The sequence below is a fragment of the Lissotriton helveticus genome, chromosome 11 (genome assembly GCF_964261635.1).
Source record: "Lissotriton helveticus chromosome 11, aLisHel1.1, whole genome shotgun sequence".
In the NCBI taxonomy this organism is placed as follows: Eukaryota; Metazoa; Chordata; class Amphibia; order Caudata; family Salamandridae; genus Lissotriton; species Lissotriton helveticus.
The window spans coordinates 599,878,114-599,900,852 of NC_136072.1; the positions used below are offsets into that span (position 1 = coordinate 599,878,114).

A 22,739-nucleotide genomic window follows, 5' to 3' on the forward strand; every position below is an offset into this window, starting at 1 on the left:
GAAGAACAGTTTAAAAAAATAATACAAAAATAAAGAGTTGAGGATCTCAACAAGAATTACAACATGCAGATCGACAAGCACGCTTGCAGAATAACATATTTGGGGGATCTTTCACTCTTGCAGTGACAATAGCAACCAAAGGCAAAACCAGAGATTTTCAGATTGTATCCAGTGAGTAGCTGTTAGCGTGACAGACCTTCTTTCTGCCTCCTGATGGGCTGGCCAAGAAAGAGCATTTGAGGGTTTGCTTAATATTTCCCAAATAATGATAATTTTCTTTTGTTTCAATCACTACCTCACTAGGAAAGGATAAGCCAAATAGGCGGCTCTTTCTGTCGCCAGATAATAAGAAGAGATGGCATTGAGAGACACGCGAAAAGCTTTGGATTGCACTTCCATAGCTGCTAAAACTAAAACAGCACAATTAAGTGATTTTTGAATGGTTCAGGGAACCCTTCACTTAGTTGACAATTACCAAAGCCAGGATCATTGCCACACATATGAAACTAGGTTTAAGGACTTGGCCCGCCATATGGAATCTACCACAGAGAGGCAATGTCAATGTGCTGGATTTGCTGACCCAAACACCAAGATCAAAATGGAGTACCTGTAATTATACATGAGATAACTATAAACAGGCCTTTCAGTTCGACCTTTTGATAGGTTTATTCTTCTCCTTCGCACATGAGCAAGTTAGTTGACCCACCAGCCCAGATAGTTATTGTCATCAACGGTCTGTGCTCAGGGATAGTAGACGAGTATGTAGACTTACTAAAGACCTGGGGACGTCTGGTGCTAAAATATTATCAGAAGAAGGCAGCATGTTTGGCAGAATTGTTATTAAGGTGCACTAGCTTTTAAGCACATGAAAACGTCAGAACTCTACACATTTAATATTTGTGTATCAGGATCCTTTTGTGCTAGTTTAACTTTGGGTGTGGGTGATCAGTGTGTGTACATTTGTAAATATTTATTTATCTTTAAGGATGTTTGAGCTTATTTTAGCCTAAGTCACTGAGAAGGGGTATGTGACCTATTTTTGTGAGCGATACAGATAAACTAAGCTTGTGTGGGGGATCTGTTAAGGTCAGTATTTTGTAGTGGGTGTTACCATTTTGTGTGTGGGATAATTTCTGTGCTATTTGGTTCTCATACGGGATCTGTGTTTGGCAGTGGTCAATGTACACATTTGAAAAAAGAGAGATCTACAACACTTTTCTGAGATGTGTGCATGCTTGTATTTGTATGTGGGCCGGACTAGGCGCACACTTAGGGTCACACAAACCCCCATAGACAGACAACCGCCCAGCTCCGTTGGTGCAATCCCCGGCAGACTAGAGGAGAACAACCTTGCTAATGGTCTGTCCCCCCCCCCCCATCCTCCTTTCTCGCTTTCTTTCCAGTCTCTTGGGGCCTACAGATAAGCCAACTACCAACAACAGCCGCCATGCCTATTCACCGAATGTAACCACAAGCTGCCTGTATCTCATCTGTATGTGCCCCCGCATTACCACTGTACTGTATTACAATATATCTTCAATAAAAATTCTTTTTCTTTGAAATAAAAAAAAATTAGTACAGATCAACTACACACAAAATAAATACAATTATCAGTGTAGTTGCAAGTTTTGGTCTTTCTGGCGTGACTATGTTTGCCATTAGTGGGCGAAGAGAGCTGACCTGTTTGCCGAAAACACATCCCACCCAACACAAAGTTTAAGACTATGCACACGTACACATACACACAGATTACTCCCTTCTGACACAGTGACACATACACATGGGGTGTGGAATTAAGGTTATAATGGTCATGTTGTATAGCATAAATGAGTAAAGAAAAGAAAGCCTAATACATGATTGGATCAGTCTATAAAATTACGCGTCCGCTTTTTTCTTTTTCTTTACTGATCCAAGCTGGGGCAGCACATAAAAAGCATGATTGGAAATTTATTTTTTGTGATTTATGATTTAATGGGTTGTTTTGATTATTGTTGGGTGGTAATAATGAGCAAAATTGTGAATTTTAATATTAGTAGTGTTGTGAGACCATGAAATTTTGTTGGATATATGTTTTGTTTTCTTGTGCAGGTGAATACTGCACATTTGTTAGGAGAGAAAATTATTTACTGTCTGTCCTGAAGAAGGTGGTTCTATTTTGACATTCCACAGAAACGTGTCGACGCCCATCTCTGTTAAATTTGAGTAAAAATGGAAAAAGACCTTGATAATGTAATCATTTCATTGATTCCTTCACATTAACAAAAAATTCTTAATGACTTAGGTGTATGTCTTATGTATTGTCCCTCTTGTCACAGTGTTTTCCGTTATATATTGTGTTGCGCTGTTTTAACTTTTGATTTTAGACAGTTTTTAAATTTATGAATTTAATGTAATTGTTTATTTATGTATGGTGTGAAATAATAAGGGCCCAATTCCGATGTCGTTCGGAAGGCCTCTGAATCGGATTTGGCTTTCCCGGATCCGATTCATAGCCCTTGTTTCCAAGAGAATAGTACACAGGTCTGAACGACCAAGTACGATGCGAAGATCGCGTATGTGCCAACCAAATAGTTTCCAAATCCGATCCTGTCTGTACGACTCATTCGAAGCTGAATCGTACCCGAGCCGGATTCGGACATCCGCATCGACTCGGTCTCAGCGAGATGAAACGACTGTTGGAATCGTACTTCGGGGGAGCCCTCCGAATCGGTCACACGGGGGGGGGTGCCCATGGGTCTCCCGGATCAAAGAATGCAGTGTGGCGGCAAAATGGGGTGCCCGCCATGGTGTGTACGCTTTTCTGCACCCACCCCCTTTTTGCTATGGGGAGCCTGTGCACACGTCCGTACACAGGCTACCATTTAGTGCAATGGGAGTCCGGCGAATAGAGTCAGTAATCATGCAGTTGCATCGTACTCACTCGGATGGACTCGCACAGTGCGGCTCGCTAGGAAAGACCTCCGGGTCCGATTCGTACAGAGGGATTTCCTAGCGAGATTGGAATCAGGCTCTAAATATTGTTTAATAATAACAAATAACGGTTAAGAATTGTCCAGTTTGTCCCCTTTGAAACGGGTGTAAAGGAATGTATGGAGTGCAAGAAGTGCAGCATGAAAGAGGTGAATGAAGAGATTTCTCCAAGAGACCTTTTCTGATATTAACGGCAGCAAATAAAAAAAATTAAAAAATGTGCAAAAGCATTTTTTGATGCAATGGAGTGGGGGATGGGGAAAACACAGGGCGTGGGTAGGTGGGAGCAACACGGATGACGTAGGTGGGCCAACACAGAGGGGCGGTGGGTAAAACAATGCTGTGGAATGGGAAGGAGAAGCAACAGCTGACAGAGAAGGAGGGTGTTGGGGGAAGCAACACGTAGGGTTGGGGGAATGAAGCAGCACAGAGGATGTGGGTGAAAAGGAGAAAATATGACCAACAGAGCAGGAGGGGAGGAAGCAATACAGAGCACATGGGAACAGAGGAACACAGAGAGCGGGCTTGGGAGGAAAAGTGACTGAGAAGGAGGACAAGGGCGGGGGAAGCAACACAGAGGGAGGAGGCATGGAAGCAACTGGAGGGTAGGGGTGGAGAGGAGACACAATGGGCGAGAGAGGAACAGTGATCAGGGAGAAGCACATGGGCAAGAAAGTAACCGGGGAGAACATGAGAGCAACATGGAGAGGTCACAAGCACACGGATGACAGTGAGTAACACTGAGTGCAGGGGGATTGAAGTACACAAGGGAGGCAGCTGGAAAATGCATGCCCTCTTATGGAGTGCTTAACCAAAAAAAAGCAGTGCTTGAAAAGCAAGCGATGGAAGCCTAGGAGCCAGTCTATCAATAAAAATGGCGAGGAGGCTATGCCTCAAGGGAGGGTCAAATACAATATTAACAAGTTAGGACACAAATAAGAAACAGGCAAATGAGACTGACAGTCATGGATGGGCTCAAACCCCCTGAATGTTCTTGGTAAGTCTGCAATATGTCTTTCAGAAGCAGACAGCTAAGCAGTCTGGTCAGCTCAAACTAAAAGTGACGCTTGGAGGGCAGCCTAAGAGTGTAGTAACCAGATAACTCCATGCCAACAGTCTTGAACTTTCCTTGTACTCAACATTTTTTCATATCAACTAGTCTAACTGGTCACACCCAACATGAACGTTTTCAGACTGACCAATGAGTTTAAGGGTATTTAAGGACTGGAAAACTGCTGTCATTAGTGACATAAATCCATTGGATAACCTACCCCAATGAAAGCACAGCATAGTGGAGACACTTTACTTGCCACCAGCCTGCGTCCCCATGAATCTCTTAAAAACAGTTCCATAAGATTACTGTGCCTCTGGACAGGATAAGTTAATTTGGGCCGAGGAGCACCTGAAGGTGAGTATGGAGTGCATACGCCTCTGCTATTTGATGTGCTCCCACTCATCACTTAACACTACATTCTTCTCAGGATTCTTTACCTTCTCTGACCTTGTGCAGTCCACTTTTACCCGCTCGGTCCTGCAACCTTTCCTCATCATGTCCCACTCCCCTGAGAATCCCTACCAGTTTCCTCTTCTTTCTCACATCTTTCTCTACTCCACAATTAGTTCTGAATGTATCCCCTGCTCCTAGCTCAGTTCTCATCTCTTCAGTCCGCCCCGATTTCTACCTCCTCACATGCATCTAGTACTGCCTCTGTTCCTTCTTCTCTGCCATGAGATTCTGTACCCCACACTATACTTGATGCCACTCCCAGCTCTCCCAAATTACTCAACGGGGGCACACCAGCACTCATTTTTGGAGGACCAGCACTTATGTTTCCTCATCAGACTTTGATCCAGAGCAAGGGAGAGAAAAACACAAAAATGGGAAAAGAGAAGGAAGAGAAGGATGGAATAACGGTGACAAAGGCAGAAAGAAGGGAAGGAAGAAAGCATGCAATTGTAAGATAAAGGGGTAAGGGGGTTCTGGTGGTGAATTAAGGAAGCATGATGTGGAATAAAGGACACAGTTTTGGGATTCAGCAGCCTCAACATTGAGCATCGGCAGCCGAGGGCTACTGAGAAGTCTTTCAGCATCGGCACTTATTATTTTACAAATTAACTCCTTCCATGCTCATGACGAGCTCATTATGAGGCCCGGTTGCGCTGTGCTCATGGCGAGCAGAGCTCGTCATGACACGCGCGGTGCTCATACGCCTAATTCCCCCGCTGTGCAGAGCGTTCCGAAAAAAACAGGCGAGGTCATGACGAGCTTAGCTCGTCATGAGCACAGCGCCACCGTGCAGCGTGACGAGCAGAGCTCGTCACAAGCATCGTGGCGCTTCGCGAGCCCCCTCTCCCCCCAGCGCCGCGGGGGAATTAGCCCCGCGGCGAAGGTGTTAAGCACTGGTTATGTGTACTACTACAATCCCTGTTTCAGCTCATACTTCCCTTGGTGCACCTTTTCCATTCTGCTCTGCTCGTAGGCTGAATAGAATTGTGCTTGTGCCTTGATGCCTCCTACACTTCCAACTCTCTGAACTGCCCTCTCCACAGCCCCACATTGTTTCCAACTTTTCCACTTCTCTCTTCTTCATCCATGTGGCAAAGTGTCTTCCTCCTGATTACATGCTCCCTGCTCTGAGCCTTCTCTTTGTTGCCAATATTTTCCCCATTCTGTCTCCTGCTTCAAACTTTATCCATACGGTGCGATGTTGGTACTTTTGATTCAGTGTTTTGGTGTGCTTTGTGTTGGTCACTGTATAGTTATGCGGTACAAGTGTGTATGAGAGAGGGTATGTAGATGCAGGTGCTGCGGGAAGTGTTTGTGTGTACGTGGTGTTGTGAGGCATATTTGCAGTTGTACAGCATCCACGGATCTGCAAGTGTGTGCAGAACTGTGCACCTGTAGAGATGACTGCTTTGAACTGATGTAAATGTAAAACTGTGTTTATTTAGTGGCTGTTTTGTATGTTTGTGTGACTCTGTGTGTTGTAAGAGCTTTGTGTGCGGCTGTTTAATCTAAAGTGCAACGTTGTGTCCCTTCTCACGTTTCCAATACCTCCTCATGAGGGGGCATGGTACCAAAGTAGCCAATTACACATGGAATCACCACTTTGCTCTCACCTTTCTCTGCCTCCTTCCTGGTTGCCATCCAACCCACTGCGAGGCTTGGACGACAGAGAAAGAGAAGGACGCCAACAGTATATTCCCTGCAGCTTTCATATCAGGACAAGGATGTATAGAAGTAAAGAGACAGCCAGCCGCTGGATACTCAGCACCAAACCTCGAGACAGCTGCAGGGTGAGCCTGTTATTTGTTCTGCTTAGTTATACGCCCCTGGAGCACCGAGAAGATATTTATATGCGTGTAAACACCAAATGCATTAAATATGTTAACCACTTTCTAAAACAGTGCACTATTCTGTAACAGATTTTAACACGGTGCAACTAGGAAGAAAATCTCACGCTAGAAGATTTACATTGTTTTGAATCAACTCATTGCATCACTGTGAAGTCTGAAAAATGTCTAATTTGTTAAGTGGTGAGTTCAAATTCCACTGAGAAAGTTTACAAAATGCAGGACTTTTCCTTACCCCACATGTTGCTTGTATTGCCTGGCATGTTAAGCAGTTAAAAAAATAATATTGGCACAATGCCACAATTCGTCTCCTAGTCTTAGGCTTTCTCTGGGGCACCGACCAGAAGCTTACAAGCTTGACTACATTCAGTTTACATCTTACAAGTAACGCTTTCTATAGATACACGAAAAGGGTACATTTGTGTATGAATTTCCCCAACCTATTCAATAAGGCCCGATTAGAGTTAATGGAATTTCATCCTTCCTTTCCCTTTCATTCAAATGTATGTATTTATGTAGAGTTCCAAAGAATACTCAGGCCATTCCAACTAGTTCAAAATAAATGTGTGTGCTACATTCACTATGTAGCAGACATCCGTGGGGGAAATTAGTTCTGGCTGAAATTGGCCGGTCTGGGTTGGCCAAGGGAGAAGATAATTTCCTCTGAGATGTAAATCAGTGCAGAAATTGACCTTTAAGCGGTTGGAGGAGCAGGGAGCAGAGACACAGAAATCAGAAAAATACAATGTAACAGAAACCCAGAGCTGTCTGTTGCTCAATAATGTGGGACATCATTAACAGTTTTTCAAATCATGGCATGTTAGGTGATTTGCTGCTTTAGATTATCAAAGATCATTGGCTGGGCTCATGGAGGTAAAGGGAGGCACACAAAGGACCTGTACAACGCAGGAGAGCTATGCTGCTTAACAGCAGAGCCCTATAAAGGATGAAAGATAGTAAATGTGACATAGAAGTAGATGACAAAAAAAGTGAGCATTAAGAGTTGCCAAAGACTAGAATGGGAATACTGCCCATGTCATTTCAAACTGTAAGCCTTCTCAACATTACCTCACTTTACCCATTCTTCCCTGCACCAGCCTGTTTAATTCTTTCAACCCCTGATAATAATGAATCAAACCAATATAGATCATCTGCATGGCTTACCGGTCACATAGCTCTCCAAAGCCTTTGGCACCAGCGCCTGTGCAAGCCTCAGGTTGTCTGTTGTGCACTTCCCAGACTCTAGCCCATAGGACATCCCCATCCTCTTGAGAACCTCAATATCATCGTGGATCTCAAAAGCATTGTCAAAATTGAAGAGATATTCGAACCTGTGCAGGAGAGAGCAAGAACGAGGACAGATATGAAGCGTTTCTAGGCATGATCCACCAAGAGTCAGATCTATGTAGGTGCGACACTTTGAAATTTCTCTCGCATCTGACTCATAAAAAACTCTGAACAAAAGCATCAGCCTTAAAAACATATTTTAGACACCACGTTCATATTCAGATATCCGATTCCCACCTTAACCTCTTCAGCGCGGCGCGAATTTTCACGCTGTGCTGAAGGTTTTATTGAGCGGGCCAGGCAATGACGGAGTGGTTCCGTCATTAGCACAGCCCAATCGGCACTCATGACGGAACAACTCCGTCATGAGCACCGAAGGGGTTAACAGAGCTTTTCACTCCCATGGTGGTGGGGGGGAGGTCAATAGTCGCTTCGTCCAGCTTAGCACATGCAGCTAAAGCAGCTTTTGTGGGAAAAACTGTGGCAGTTTGATACTGTCAAAGTGGAAGCACTTACAATGTTTGGTAAGCGACGAAGGAAGCTATCACTCGTAGAATGTTTTCTGGTTTTCTAAATGTAACAATCAGAATAGGATTGAATCGAATAGGATTCACCAAAAGTCCATTTTGAGCAGCCATTGTTTGAGGAGCAAGCTTGCCAATTCCCAACCATTTAATTTTGGAGAAGTCCCCCACAGGACTATGGAGAGCATGACCCCCTCTGCCCTACGTTGTTTTCACAGTATGGCCACAGTGTTTTTAGGTCTCACATGGCGTTAGTAGCGCACATGCGCTGCCCTCACCATGCGAGTGCTTCTTGGAATCGATACGATTCCAGAAGTCATGTCTGAGCTCCGCCCACAATTGTGATTGGTGTGCATCGTTTGTCGTCACTTATTATTCAGAACAGACTTTGTTGATTGTCCAGGAGTGTTTTTAATCCCTCCTTGTTGCCACCCTGTCCATTTTAGGCCATGCCCAGCGGGATTGGATCATTCACTGGTGGCGTGAGACAGTGGGTTTTATAATGACTGGCCACACTTTTTTTAAACTATTGCATGCGTTTGCACAGTTGCGTGGTGTAGTCACAGCAGTTTGTGTTCTTGTGACACTGCGCTCTGTTTGATTTCTTTTTACTTTGAAACTGAGCGCGGCGCCACTTCATGGACAACACGCTCAGTTTATATAAATATATAAAGAAACCAAGCACGGTGTCCGTGAAGCGGCGCCGCGCTCAGTTTCAAAGTTAAGCATTTCCAGTATTTTCCTTCTTTGTTCGTTATGTCCTTTTATTCAGTTTAATTTCTCCTGTCCTCCCTTACGTCTCGACTTCCACTATTCCAGTCTCTTCCTTCATTTCTTGTTCCGTCCTTTTCTCCATGTAGTTCCTTCCTTACTCCCCTCACAGATTTTAACAATGATCCCAATCTTCTTCGTTAGTTGTGTTTCTGCTTCGTTGTCCCTTTCGCACCATTTTCTTTTTAACTCGGTCTTTCTTTATGGTTTATGCCTCTTTCCATGTAGTTTTGCTCCTCTTAGTTTTCAGCTCTCTCATCTTTTCCACATGCCCTGTACGTGCCGCATACTTACTTTCTCCCTGACTCTCGTGTTCTTCACCCAAATTCACCTTCTCTCGCTCTTTTTTTTCTCTTAGTCTTTCACTCTGACTCCCACATCTCCCGCCCCCTCTCGTTTTTTTCTTTCTTTCTTAAGGTGTTATTTTCTCTCACTTTTCTCTCCCCCTACTCTTTTCCCTCTCTCAACACACTGTCCCTTTCCATGGCATCTCTCCTCCCATCTCCCATTCTCTTCATCTCTTCTCTCTCCTCCCTTCACTGCAGTCTTCTCATCCGCTCTCCCTCTGTGACTTTGCTCTTCATCTCTCCTCTCGGTTACTTTTCGTTCCTTCTCCCTCCACGTCCCATCTCTTTCCAAGGGAATCGCCATCTCGGTCCTCCCCACCCCTCCCCCCTTGTCCCACCCCCTCACACACCCCTGTAGGTCTCCAGGTTTATTAATTTTATTTTAAAAGTTTTATATAGCGCTAGCTTGACCCATAGGTATCAGAGCGCTTTACATACACACAGTAAAAAACAGAAGGAAATTGCATTACATAGTAGGCAAACTAGAGATAAAAAAAAACCACAGCATGAAAAATAAGTAAACAGTGCAGCGGAAGGGGAGAGAACAAAAAAAAAAGGTGGATAACACAGTCCGGTCACCAACTTTCCTTGAATGTCAAGAGAGAGAGGAGACGGGGGGATAAAAAAGTTTGAAAAAATTTGGGGATTGTATTTAGAGTAACTTCCTGTATATTATGTGTTATATTGGAAAAAATGATAATGTCAATAGTACTTCTGCAACATTTATACTTCTTGTATTCGATTTAAGATGATGCAAATAACTTCAATAAAATTTTTTTTAAAAAAATAAAAGAGCGAGAGAGAGGAGTCCACTCGGATATTGAAGTCTAGGTTAGTTGACGTTGGTCAGGAAAGTATTTGTTAAGAGGATGGAGTTTCAGGTCCTTTTTGAAACAGGAGAAGGAGGGTTGCATCTGAGGACTCTAGGGAGAGCGTTCCACATCCTGAGAGCGTTGCCAGAAAACAATCGGTATTGGGTGTTTTTTTTTTTCAGTTTCGGAGAAATAAGAAGGAGTGAGTTGGAGCATCTCAGTGTTCTGGATTGACCTTCTCTTACCAGTTTGTTGTTCAGGTAGTTGGGGGCCAGAGAGTGAAGGGTTTTGTGTGTGATGCAGGCCAGCTTATAAATACACCTCCCTTCCATGGGAAGCCAGTTGAGGGAGTTGAGAGCTGGAGTGATGTGTTCGAATCTTTTTACTCCAGATATGAGTCGAACAGCCATGTTCAGCACTGCCCGTAGTGGGGCTAGGTGAGTTTTTTTAGTCCCTGTTAAGATTGCGTTCCCGTAGTCGATTTTAGAGAGAATTAGTGATTAGACTACTGTCTTGAGGTCATCATGGGGAAGAAAAGGTTTCAATTTCTTGAGGTGTTTTAGAGAGAAAAGAGCACTTTTTGCAGAGTTTTTGTCAAGGGTGATGCCTAGACACTTAACTGAGTCTTGGATGGTTGCTTTTTGGAGAGAATAGGATTAGTTCCGTTTTATCTGGTTTGCGCTTTAAGTGGTTAGCGTTGAACCAAGTTTGGATCTCGGTTAGAGTGACATTGAGGTGTCAGATGTCGCTGGGAGACTTGATTTTGAAATATATTTGGGTGTCATCAGCGTAAAGGTGGTAATTCACTCCAGCTTTTTTCAAGCTGATTGTGAGGGGCTCCATGAAGAGATTGAAGAGGGACAGGGAGAGGATCGAGCCTTGCGGGACCCCAAGTGTGACTTTGGTTGGCTTTGAGAGACAGGAGTTGATTTTAATTTGTTGCGAGCAGTGTTAAAGGAAGGAGGTGAACCCTTTTAGTACTGTGCCATTAATGCCGGAGCGCTTCGACAAGGTCTCTAGAAGAGCTGGATGATTTACTGTGTCGAATGCCGCAGACAGGTCAATAAGGATGAGTAGGCAGACATCACCTTCATCTAAAGCCTTGTGAATATCGTCAGAGACGTTGAGCATAGCTGTTTCTGTGCTACAGCCTTTTCTGAATCCTGATTGAAAGGTCTCAAGGAGGTTGAACTCATCAATGTGTTTGTTGAGTAGGTGGAGAACACATTTCTCCAATGTTTTTGCAAGGAATGGGAGGTTGGAGATAGGTCTGAGGTTGTTAAGAAGGTTTCTTGAGAATAGGTGTGATTTGTCCTAGTTGAAGGGAGTCTGGAACATAGACTGAGGTGAGAGAGGCTTTGAAGATTTTTGTCCAGAAAGGGGAAATGGTGTGGTTGAGTTCTTTTATAATTGTGGATGGGAGAGGGTCCATAGTGTGGGAGGAAGGTTTTAGGTTATAAATTATACTGAAGACCTCGTTTTCCGACATTAACTCAAAGTCGGACCAATGCGCATTGTTTTTTAGCTGGAGGCAGACCTGATTGTCCTTGGTCAGAACTCTTTCTGATTGGTCAAGGGTGGTTAAAGGGGGGCAGGTTAAGGGGGAAGGAGGGTTAGCGGTTTGGATGAAGGATTGATCAATTTCTGTGACTTTATTTGTCAAGAAGGTGGCAATTTCTTCACGTCGCTCTTTGGTGGCTTTGATTTATTGAGAGGGAGTGCAGTTTGTTTGGCTTTTCACAATGCTGAAGAGTTCTCTCAGTCTGTTTTTCTCCAGATCTAGTTGGCTGCGGAAGAAAGACGCATTTTCACAAAAAAATATTTTTTTTGTATGTCTGCCGGGCAGATCTAAGTTGCGCTAGGTGCAAGGTTGAGGGGTTTAGTCTCCAAGACCTTTCCGTTTGTCTGAGTTGACTCCTTTCGTCATTCAGATCCACGTTAAACCAGGGTTTAGATTTGGTTCGCCTCAATTGTTTGAGTTTGAGTAGAGCTACTTGGTCTAAAACCAATGTCATTTTTGAGTTAAAGTGTGTAGTGAGGTCATCGGCCGTCCATGATGAGGAATGGAGTTGAAGATGGCCATGAATCCTGGATTCAAGTTCAGGTAAAGGGACTTCTTTGATGTTTCTGGTCTAGTGTTTAGGTTTATCATCACAAATTGGTTGGTGGCTGACAAGTGCGTCAATCTTGAATAGAATGAGGTGGTGGTCGGACCAGTCAATTGGAGAAATCGCTCCTCTCAGAGAGACCAGTTCATTGTTGCTCATGATCGCATCCAGTGTTGCACCTTTGATGTGAGTTGGTTTATTGCAGAGTTGTTTGATGTTGTATATTTCAAGTAGGTTGGATAGGTTCTGGACAGTGGAGCCTTCTGGGTCGTTCCAGTGGATTTTGAGGTCACCCAGGAACACGTCTTTTGTGTCTGTCATGGAGAATCGTGTTATTAGGTCTGTTAGTTCTTCGGGGAAAAGGGTACGCTCTCCAGGAGGATGGTAGATGGTGTGGAATTTGATGGGTGAGGTGCCCTTCGCAGTGAGATTAACATCCAGGTATTCAAACGAAAGGTATTCGGCAGGTTTAAGTTTGGTAATCTGTATTCCAGCTTTGTGAATGATGGCTAGTCCCCCCCGGTTTTAATCGGCCTGTTGTCTTATGATGGAGGGGTGAGAATGTCAAGAATGGGGGTGGAGTGGACATTGAGCCAGGATTCTGTGAAGATAGCGATGTCAATTTCTTCAGCGAGTTGAGCTTCAGCAGCTGATCTGCAGTTTAGGAGCATGCAAGAGAGAGAGCGGGGTGCCTCGATGAAGGTGGGAGTTAGGTGGATAGAGGAGTATTGAGCAGGAGGTCTAGGTGAGTGGACAGTTTTAGGGATTCTGTTAGTGCCAATAATAACAGGAATCGGTACCGAAAATGGTTGCCGATCCCAGTTGGGTCGAAATGCCTGATCCGCTGATGGACTGGAGGGTCGAGGGGTGCTCTGTTGGGGCATGGGAGAGGTATTGAGTGGGGTAGGAGCAAATCTACCCGGGGAGAGGGAGCACAGTGGCATGGTCCTGTTGAGAAGGTCTTGTTGTAAGTATAGGAAATCGGCAGCACGGGAGTTAATTTTCAGCTCCATTCTGTTCAGTTGCTGTGCCATTGAGCTGCAAAAGTTTGAGGTTTTAGGCAGGGGCAGAGAATGACTTGGGTCTATGGAGGGAGAGTGAACAGGGGTTAGGGATTGGACGGAATCAGTGGGATTAGGAGAGGGGAGAGGTTGGACGCGGGGAGCCGGATTTGTAATGTTCCCATTCAAGGAGTTCAGAGGAGGAGTAGTGGGACTAATGTCCAAGTGAGGAGGGAGAGAAATTCTAGGTAGGAAGTCAGACTTCCGGGAATGTAAATGAGATTAGCCGTGGAGGCAGGTTATGTATGTGCAACGATGGAAGGGGAGTGGGCAGTGATAATAGGGGGGAAGTGTCTGCTGGATTGGTAAAGGCGTTGGACATGGGGATGTCACGAGGGTTGTTAGTGAGGTAAGCGGAGGAGACAGGTTGTGCCTGTGGATGTGGGACACCGGAAGGGGAGTGTGCAGTGGTAGTAGGGGGGAGAGTGACCACTGGATTGGGGCACACTTGTATTTTCAGATATAATTTTTAGGACATCAGGTTGGAATTCGATGTTGTCCCTTTTTCTTAGAAACGCTTGCTCTGCTGCAGTGCGGTCCATGCAGAGAGAGGGCCCGGCGAAAGAGGGGAGTACATGGAGCCTCCATGTGGGGGGGTCCTCTGCGGTGCGAGGGGGGTATCCCCTGTGAGTTGAAACTCGTGTGAACTTCGGGAGTGGGGTTGGCGGATGCTTAGATGCTCACCAGCCCTTGAATGCTCCTACTGTGGTGTCCCTCTTCCCTCCCGCCTCAAAGACAACCCCCACCACTGTGAAACACTCTGTTGAGGGCCCCTGTCCCAGCCCCACAACAACACGGGGGTGAGGGTATAAGGGGGGGCTGGTAGCTGCTTCTCTGCTGAGAGATTACATCATGCTGCAGATCCTGTCCTAAGGAGATGCCCTCAGCTGCATGTGGGAGGGTAGGGGGGACCACGCCACTTGGGCTAATGCACGCACAGCTGCAAGAAAAGAAAACTAAGACAAGGCAGAGGAAGGGCGAGGGAAAACTGGGAGAGAGAGAAAGGAAGAAAAAAAAGAAATAGGGAAAAGGAGGGAAGCAAGATGGGAGAATTGAAAATAAGGAAGGAGATAGAGTGGAGCTATAAAAAAAACGAGAAGTAAGAGACATAATTTATGAGAAAAGAAAAAGATGAAAGACGGAAAAAGAAAAAACACTGAAATGCAATAGGTCTCACCTTTGATTAGGTTAAAGCCATTTGCTTTGCTAATGGTATTGTATAGCAACGCAAATAACTTTAACTTAATAAAAGGCAAGACCTATTGCATTTGTAATGCTTGTTTTATTATTTGTCCAGTAAGCCTGATAATCATGTGTGCTCTCTGTCAGTCAACCCTGTTTCTGGGATGATTCCATGGAGCTGCCCACGGGGTTCAGGTGTGCACCAAGAGCACCACCTCCGTGACAGAATGGCTACCCCGTTCTCTGCTATGACATTTGTGGGTCTGGTGGTAGTGGATGGTGTAATCTGTAGTGAATGGACACACCTATCTCCTTCCGGGGGAGATGCCTTCCAGCCTCCACTGTTTAAAAGATTCCGTCAGCCCTCCTTAACTTCTGATCTGACTCTGCAGCTTATAAGTAAAAGATATGTGTACTGAAAAGACTGTGGAGCCTGTAGCATACTTGGCTGTGGGCAGCAGTGAATCTATTTTGGCTTTTGATTAACTGTGGCAATACAGAATGGCTCTGTACATGGCTAACCAATTTTCTCTTAATGGGGAATTATGCACTGTTGCATTCACTCCCTTCCCTCAGAGTCTAACTTTAAAGGGTTACACTGTCCTCCATGTTGGGTTGTCATATTCCTGTCTTTGTATGCAGCAGGTTGTTTCTGTGCCAAAGCAATACCAGTCCTGCCCCTTCTTTCTCCTTGATCTGCCCCTCCAATGATGTGGTTTCTTTTCTGGGCACAAGTAAATATTTACCTTTGAACTGATTGGGAGCAGCTCATGAATTGACGGACCATGAAATGTGCTGATCCTGCAGTGGCCATGCACCCTGGGATTAGAGGATCCCCCTAAAATTCAAACTGTGCACAAGAGTTGACAGGCCATACTTGTGAATAAGAAGTGGTCCAACTGGTCTCCATGGCCAGGCCAGGCCAAGGTTCCAGGATCCCGTGCTGACCAAGTAAAGAGCTGCTTATTTGTATAGCTGGGGAATCGCTGGTATCCAGGCAAAGCAAAAGAACTTCCTACGCTTCTGGTTCTTTTTATTCTGGGCACAACAAATAACGGCTGGTTGGTGGAGCGCAGTATTCTTGCGGTGTTGTTAGGAGTGAGAAGTTTTCAAATTAGCATTGGGCCCTTTCATACAAGGCCCGGTGTGCTAGGCATATGGCCCTGAACTGAATTCTTTTGGTCATAGGTGTGAAATTTAAGGATTTTGTATAGTATGCATGCAGCTGCATTTTGGACTGTTGCAGGGATTCTGCTCAGGAACAGAACTTACTTGGGTCCGCAGAATATATCAGCATGTAGGTACAGAGTCACCATACCACATCGGTACCTGTGGACCCGAAACAGACTTGCTTATTTTATCTCACTAGCCCTCCGAACCTTCCCAGAGGGACCTGTGATTTGGCACCAAAGAAGACAACACTCTCGACCCTTTCAGGGATTGCGGTAGCAGGTCATCCCCTTTCATTCCCTCACTCATACTTGTCCACAATTAATAGAAAAGAGACACGAAGGAAGCTTACACTACTGTGCTCTAATATGCAATAACTGTGCCTCAATTAGAAAACAAATGCAGGTCAGTAATGCCATTAGCATGATTAAAAGACATTATACAATAAAGAGCCCTGTCTTGTTAGCTGAAAGATTTGCATAAACCCACCCTCACTGCAGAAGCGAAATGATTATGGATCTTTGGGATTAGTGCCAAACCCCATACCTTAGCATACATAGAGAAGTGCTCTACATCTTGGTCGATGCAGCCTTCTCGTCTCAGAACCTTTGCTCTGCTTGCAAGTCTGCCCTCTTTGTATTTTCAAAACGACACGTCCAGGGTTATATGACAAAACATGTGTGTTTAAAAACAGCAACTGGGTTTCTCTATTATCTGTAGGTGCTAGTGTCTGACCACAGAGAATAACAAGAAGCAATGTTGGTTGACCTTGCATGGGCTGTTCCCAGGAAAAGAACAAAATACAAAAACACGTGCTAACTATGTGCGAAAATACAAGTGGCACAAAAACAAGCGTGATATTTGGTAATGTGTGCAAAGCAAAAGCATCTTACAAAATGCATAATTAGACTAACATCAGGAAACGATAATGGGCTATATAGGGAACACACGACAGGACGCCTTGGCGGGTCTTGGGCTCAAAAATTCCACGGACCTGATAATTCTCGCCTCGGTGCCTATTCCAATCATGGAGTCCCACTCTGAAACTCTGGGCAATAGCTAGCTTAATCTACACAACGGCCCCCACAACGCTAAGGATGCCTGGCCTCCACCTTGGGGGTGCCCAGGAGTGGACACCTCACAGGGAAAGCCAGGATGGGTTCCACAGCGGTATTCATACAAGCGCCTTGAGACCCTTGCAGGTGAGTAGTGCACTATACAAGTATCAATTTACTACCTGTAATCTTTTGATGACAATTTTGGAGCTTCCCAAATGAAGAAAGTTTCCATAGTCCAGGTGCAATATGACTAACCCTTGCACATCAATTCTAAGCAATGACTTGGGTAGTCCTTTCAGAAGCTTTTGCAATGTTTTGGGTAGCCCAAAGCAAGTTGCTACTAGTTTTTTTGCTTGGATGGTCGAGGAAAGCTTATCGTCAAGCCAAAAAATCCAGACTCTTGACTTCTGGTTTTGGCATTGGTTGAGGGCCCAGTCATTTTGGCCAATTAACTTCCATTCATCAGTTTGGGTAGTTTCCCACTACCATCAACTCAGTTTTGTCGCGATTTAATTTTAGGGTGCTAGATTTCAACCAGTCTAAGCGCATTTTTGAGACATTGACTAAGTGGGATGCAGGTTCTGCCCGAATGGGCAGAGAGCGATATGATCTGCGTATCATCCGCATAAGATATGAAGGAGAAACCACAGTCTTTTATGACCTCTGTAAGTGAGGTTACATACAAGTTAAATAGGGTTGAACTTAGCGAGAAACCCTGACGAACCCTGCAATTTAGGGAATATATTAGTTATTTTGCAGTTTCCTCACATACTTGAAAAGTTCTATTTTGGAGGAACGAGGTAAGCCAATTTAGTGCAGATCCGGCTATCCCTGCTTCTTCGAGTCTTCTTACTAGCAAAGTATGAGAGACCGTATAAAATTATGCACTCAGATCCAACAGGATCAGACCTGCAGTTCCTCCCTGATCCAGGATGGCTTTTAGTTCCTCTGTGGCTGCTAATAGGGCAGTTTCGGTTACTATTGGGTCTGAACCCTGTCTAAGAGCGGTGAAGAATGTAATTGGCTTCTAAATACAAGGAGAGATTTATAATAATTAATTTTTCCTAGCATTTTACTATGTCCAGGTAGAAGCGAGACAGGGAGATAATGGCTTGCTTCCATGCTGCTGGAACTGTTTCTGACTACAGGGAAAGATTGAACATCTCCGTCGGCCTTCTATTAACTACCTCTCCTCCATTTAGCATAATGCCTGGAGGTGCTAGGTCTAGAGGTGAGCCTGACTTGAGTGAATTGATAATCTCAAAGGAGTCTTCTGCAGTAATTTCGGGGAACTTATATATTTTTTGTGCTGTAATACCTTGACATTCCTATCTTCCTGATCTCTTTTCATAGTCTAGAGAATGTTCTTGACTTTATCGAGGAAGAAATTAGCCAGCATATTGCAGCGACTGTCTGATGGAGGAGGGCTTGATTTGCTATCTGTTGGTTTAGTCACGCTGCTAACTAAATTAAATAATTCCTTGGAGGAATTGGCTGCATTGTCAATCTTGGAGCAAAGTAGTTCATTGTTGCCTTCCTTATAGCGTACTGATATATTTTTAGGGCTTTTGTAGATTTCCTTAACAGCGGCATTATATTTTTTCCTCCATAGACTCTTTAGTTTTTTTGCCTGCTTTTTTTAATTGTACGAGTTAAGTTGGGACAGGTACTAGATTGTTGAGGGACTTTAACTACCAGTTCTCAAAGCTTGTGTAGCTACTAGCAATGTCTCCTGCCATTTCGGGGATAGAGTTAGTTAGTGAGTCCTGCCAGGCTATGGTGTCCAGTTTGGCCCAGTTACACTGGAGTCTGAGCTGGGGAGGCATAGGGGCTTTAATACGTGTATAGCCTACTTGGAAAGGTATAAGTTTGTGGTATGACTAAGTGATCTCAATGGGGTCTTCTGTCGTCAATTCAAGTATGTTGAAAATAATCAGTCTAGTAAGTGGCTTTGTTTGCGGGTGGGGTCTAACCCGCTGGGCTAGCTGTAGTGCCTTTAAATCTAGTTTCAGGTTTTTGGAAGCTTCACACTCTGCTTTTTCAAAGTGGAGATTTTATTCCCCGAGGACTGTGAAATTGGCAGTTTCTACGCTGTGTTCCGCTACAATATTAGCCTCTGGTTCTTCATCCTCAAGGAAAGTGAACAAGTCCAGGCTATGTTTAGCTAGTCTCTGCAGTTGAGCATATACATCTGCCCGTGTCTGTTTTTCGTCATTTCTCTTTTAGGGCTGTGTGTGTCTTCATTTGAAGCTGAGTTATTCATAGTTACTTTACACTTCTCACATTTAAAATCATCAGAACAAAGGTTGATGGCACAATAGCATGGCTTGTTTTTCATGCTATTCAGTGTGTGTAGTTGTTCCAATGTGCAGCAGATCCTAGTTTTATTAAAAAGGAAAGGATTTCTGGCCCCTGGCCAGGCGCAGATGGGCATGATTTGGCACACCTTCGGAGATCAAGCGCCGCGCCCGTGCTCCAGTGCCCATTAAATAGCCAGGCAGGATGTTAGAACGCTGTGGGCAGCTAGAGCGCTACCAAAGATGGCACCGTGAAGTGTGCTAAGGTGAGGCTCTAAACACGGCCAACACCTAGCTTTTGGTCTAAAAGTGGGAGGGACAACATGTCTCCACCCTCTACCCAAGAGGACTCAGTGTACCACGTGACATGGCAACCGGAGCTTTGGGTAGATTGCTGCAATAAAATAATCATGAGGAAAGCCCTTAGCAGTGCAAGGTCAATGACGCGTTGACTATTAAAAGGTAAATGCACAAATCAAGGGTGATCACATTCCTTTCGCTGACAGTGCATGCACGCTGTAGGCGAAACCTACAACTATTGATTAGTCCGAATGAGCCCTTTACAATGAGGACAGACTATTACCCTAACCATTACAAATAGGTATTTAAAACCCAATGCTCACCTGGCCATTTCCAAACCAGCGCAGAGTTTGCATTTTTTTTCTTTTAACATAATGCTGGATCACCGTGTATGGACCCAACATCTGCTTTAGGGTTTGAGAAAAACAGTAGGTCTCAGTGAAAATTAAATTTTTTAGTCAGGATTCGGTGACTGATGATCTTTTTTTTCCTGGGAGACCTGTAGAGCTAGTAGAATCTTTGAGAACTGTCTAAAGATCAGCCAGGATTGACTTCAGACAATTTGTAGCAAGACTAGTTGTGGCATTTGTGTGGGTGCTTCAGGGGAATAAGTACAAAATATTTAGCAGTTTGAAACTGCCCGATCAGGCCATTTCGGACCGCAAAAATGCTTTTATATATGTACAAATGCCAAATTACGATTCAATAACTTGCTATCGAATGGCAATTCAGTTTAGCGATTTGGTATTTTGAAATGCGTGTTTAGGGCGTCCCCTTCAAATACTGAATTGCAGTGCTATGTATTAATGTTTTGTAACCAAATTATAGTTGCAAAAGGTGCAGAGACAGAATATCGAATAAAAAATATCGAATTGCACAAATATCGTTGCAAAAATATTGTGGGTCAAGAATATTGATAGACAAATTCTCATGGTCAAGAATATCGATTTTAGGTAAGTAATATCGATTAAAAAAATATCAAAGTGTTTAATATTGTTTGCAAAAATATAGTTAAAAATATCGATTTTTTATTAATGTTATGTATTTTAGTATATATCTTACATGTGTGTGATATTTGTTTTGTTGTATAAGAATTATTTGTATTTTTATTATGTGTTAAAATTTTAGTAGTTATTAAAAAAAATTATTTGAATTTAGAGTTTTTAGTACCGTAATGGGTTGCGGGTTTATAGGGGAATAGGGTGGGAAGTAATGTAATATATAAAATGTATTGATTATTTTTAGTAGTTATTAAAACTTTTTTTTTAAATTTGCGTTTTTAGATCCGTAGCGGGTTGCGGGTCTATAGGGGAATAGCGTGGGAAGTAATGTAATTATATAAAATGTATCGATTATTTTTAGTAGTTATATAAAAAACATTTATTTGAAATTTACGTTTTTAGTTCCGTAGCAGGTTGTGGGTTTATAGGAGAATAGGGAGGGACATCATTTAATTATATAAAATGTATTGAATAATTTGTATTCATTAATAATTGTTTAATTGTGATGTTATAGTGTTAAATGTTTAAATTAATTTATTAACAATTATGTAATAATTTGTTGCTAATTCAAATTAATTAGTAATAAATTATGGTAATTGTGTAATTAATTTTAGGTGTGTGCTGTGGTGTTTATAGGTTTAAATGGTGGGAAGTAATTTATTTTTGTTGATAAGTTGTTTATTAATTTAAATTAATTAGTAATTAATTATAGTAATTGTGTAATTATTTTAGGTGTGTTGTGGTGTTTATAGGTGTAAATGGTGGGAAGTAATATATTTTTTATTGATGAGTTATTAATTAGTTTATTTAAATTAATTAATTAGTAATTATGGTAATTCTGTAATTAATTTTAGGTGTCTGCTGTGGATATTTTAGTGTTAAAGAATGTGTACTCAATGAATGTTTATTCTTTTTTATTAATATTTTAATTAATTATGGAAATACATGTAAATAAAAATTTTGAAGTCTTTTTATTAGTTTGATGTTATAGGGTAGGAAATAAAATAAATACATTCATGTTTTAAATATTTTGTTTGTGAATATTTGTACCTTTTAAATAAATATTGTTCATAAATTCTATTCATTAATTTATTTTATATAATATTTGTATATTTTTGCTATATGTAATTAACATTATATGTGTTATTTTTATTTGTTTAATATATTTCATCATATATATTTAAAATAGTTATTTATTTTTAAGATTATTTAATTTTTTTCAATTGTTTAAATGTTATTAGTAATTTCCCTATGGTTGCACTCACTGGGTTGGGAATAGTAATTCTTACCCCTCCGCTATCCAGCATTTTCCCTACTATTGCACTCATTGGAGTGGGAATAGTAATTTTACCCCGCCGCTATCCAGCACTTTCCCTACTGTTGCACTCATCGGAGTGGGAATAATAATTTTTACCTCTGCGCTATCCAGCACTTTCCCGACTGTTGCACTCACTGGTCCGAAGACTAGTTTAGGTATCAGTGGATGGTTCTGGTGCTGGCGCTATTTGTCTCCGGCGCGTTCAGCTTGTTTGGGAGAGATCAGTGCATAATCTGCACTAGGATTTTGTCGGATATTTGTGGGTGCCACCGGAGCTTTCTCTTTTTTTAACAACTGAATTTGGATAAAAAGAGAACTATTTGCCTCAGAGATGGGAGGCATCTGTTGACACACGGATACTTTGAAATTTGGTTACATTTCTATTGACTGTAATGCTCAATTGTAATGATATATATGTAATCTATGAAATTATGTTTTTAGGGGTCACTACCGTTTGCACATTTTTCTGTCCTGAAGATGGTCTAAAGGATTAATTCAACTCAAGACCGAAACGTCGACTACACAGTCCTTTTCTTTGTTTATGATTAATTTGCAATGGTGACTATCTTATTGTGGTAGAATAGATATCATCTAATAATTTGATCTAGGATTGGACTTTTTCTCAAATTAAATATAGGCTGATTTGACCATTTCCTTGTTAATTTGTTAAGCATTGTGATCAACGACTACTGTTGATATGTACCCTATAAGTTAAGAAACAATATAAAGACAACATTTTACTAAAGAACAATTTTTCGATGTGTCTTTTTCATCTCTAAAAATTCTTTGATCATTTGATTCGAATGCTTTGGTTACTTTATTTGAACCGAGGAAAGCTTGTAGCAGTTATTGATTTCATCAATAGGAGTCTGTAAATGTTACCATACAGAATCATTTACTGAAAGTCGGTTGACTGAAACGAAGTCCCTTGCTGGCATCACTAACTCTATACCTTGTATAACGCAGCACAGACGCTTGGTGAGCTCCCCAGGCGCTCTGGAGCGCGCCTCCCGATCCCTCTGGGTGATCCTGGGAGTCTGTAGCTGTCCCACGCACTGCCGCATCCACACACCACGCTGCTGCTTACTTGGGGAGGAGTCCTGGGAGTCGAACACCACCGGTCACAGCCGATCAGTGCTCCTCAGCGACCCCGCCCACTGGCTGCTTCCACACGTGGTG

At 42.9% G+C, this 22,739-nt stretch overlaps 1 protein-coding gene across 11 annotated transcripts in view; it reads right to left on the minus strand.

Annotated features, from left to right (window-relative positions):
- TFDP2 (transcription factor Dp-2) overlaps window positions 1-22,739 on the minus strand; it is a 626,881-nt gene that overhangs the window by 71,773 nt on the left and 532,369 nt on the right. For all 11 annotated transcript variants that reach the window (XM_078666407.1, XM_078666406.1, XM_078666405.1 and 8 more), the window contains one exon: window positions 7,489-7,655. In XM_078666407.1, the coding sequence (XP_078522533.1) occupies window positions 7,489-7,655 (167 nt within the window). The remainder of the gene's footprint in view (window positions 1-7,488; window positions 7,656-22,739) is intronic.